This window comes from Propithecus coquereli, unplaced genomic scaffold (assembly GCF_000956105.1).
Source record: "Propithecus coquereli isolate 6110/MARCELLA unplaced genomic scaffold, Pcoq_1.0 Scaffold175, whole genome shotgun sequence".
Taxonomy (NCBI): domain Eukaryota; kingdom Metazoa; phylum Chordata; class Mammalia; order Primates; family Indriidae; genus Propithecus; species Propithecus coquereli.
In genome coordinates this window covers 5,108,757-5,110,421 of record NW_012142190.1, presented here as the reverse complement: position 1 = coordinate 5,110,421, position 1,665 = coordinate 5,108,757, and the positions used below count along the sequence as shown (strand labels likewise).

Below are 1,665 nucleotides of genomic sequence, written 5' to 3'. Positions count from 1 at the left end.
GTAGAGACGGGGTCTCGCTCTTGCTCAGGCTGGTCTCGAGCTCCTGAGCTCAAACAATCCGCCCGCCTCGGCCTCCCAGAGAGCTAGGATTACAGGTGTGAGCCACCATGCCCGGCCAAAGATTTGTTTTAATTTATATATAAATTCCACTCATATACTGACAGCTTAATAAAAGCCATAATACCACATACCAACTCTTCCGAACCACTAAATTTCTGAAATTAAATTCTACCCTGTCCTGAAAAGTTTAATACTTAGATTTAGGATTTAATTATAATTCTAAATGGCCTGGTGCCAACATAAAACAGCTAATGTGTGCATTATCTTGATCAAACCTTTATCAGCATCATTTTATACTGGTTACCTCTGTGGAGTTTGCTGACTGACAATAGCATTTGCAGTCTCCCTCAGATACACCTCCCAATCTGTCTCAGGGATTTCTTGATCTGTAGTAAAAGGATATCTACACAATAAAAAGAGAACACAAGAAATTAAACAGAAGCACGCTTATGTCCCAGAATATTTCTTGTGGTACCTGCCCCTTCCACTCACTGTTGCACTCTGCAGGCTTCACACATTAGTAGAGCTTTTCTGAGATTTCTACAGGACTTCTCTGCAAGTCTACGAGCCAGTTGTGAAGGAAGAGTCAGACCTTCCTTCTTGCACACAGTAGATAACACATGACAAATCTACAAATGAAATAATTAACAGAAATGGGCAATCTTCCAAAAAGCATACTGAGATAATTTCTGTTGATAACATCTTTATAAACCCACATAACTATATTACTCTCAGAATTTTTACAAGTGAAACTTATAAAGGTACTTGACCATTCTTCATCTAACACAATGCCACATATTATCCCAACTTTGCAAAAAATCTCCCAAAATCTATTAATAGCAGGAAACCTTTTTAAAGTGAGAAATTAGAATTTTTACTGACAAGTGTTAAAAATGATATAGGAAAAAAAAAAAAAATCTATTTCCTCCATATTCCAGTCTCCTCCTCCAGCCAATTAAGTCAGCTTGAGGAAGAAGACACTAAATAACTAGCCCTTACCTAGTTTAGTAGAATTCATAATACATACTTGTTTAAGGTAAAAGATGATTTAAAGAAAAGAACACCTTCTATATATTGGAATATGGCATTCCCTACTATATAAATTGGTTTGTGCATCTACTAATGGTTTGCATCCAGGTCCACAGATGATCGTAAATTACTTATGTACTTCACTGTGTTTTTACAAGAATAAACATGATGGTGATGTACATACAATACTCAGAGAATCTGAACTGAATTTTTTCCTGAAAAGTTGAACTTGACTTACATCTTCAATGCTGGGAGCAGGCACACGAACTGCCAGGCACCTGCTACGAATAGGTGGTATCACTTTAGAAGTAGAATTGCAGCACAAGATCAACCTGCAGGTGGACATATACTTTTCCATGGTTCTACGCAAGGCATGTTGAGCATCTTTGGTGAGTTTGTCTACTTCTGTCAATAATACCACTGAGTCAAAGGGAAACAAAATAAATTTTAACTTGAGTTCAAACTTTAACTTCTCTCTTTTTCCTGCTCCTCATTATTCAGAGTGCAATTCTAAATAATAAGCCTACTATATTCTTTCTTTTGGAAAGGACAAATTAAATTATATATGGTAAAATT

At 36.5% G+C, this 1,665-nt stretch overlaps 1 protein-coding gene across 1 annotated transcript in view; it reads right to left on the bottom strand.

Moving 5' to 3' along the window:
* RFC3 (replication factor C (activator 1) 3, 38kDa) overlaps nucleotides 1-1,665 on the bottom strand; it is a 52,625-nt gene that overhangs the window by 5,342 nt on the left and 45,618 nt on the right. The window contains exons 5-7 of the mRNA XM_012642144.1: nucleotides 1,328-1,509; nucleotides 553-689; nucleotides 365-463 (exon numbers count right to left, since the gene is read on the bottom strand). Coding sequence (XP_012497598.1) covers nucleotides 365-463; nucleotides 553-689; nucleotides 1,328-1,509 — 418 coding nt within the window. The remainder of the gene's footprint in view (nucleotides 1-364; nucleotides 464-552; nucleotides 690-1,327; nucleotides 1,510-1,665) is intronic.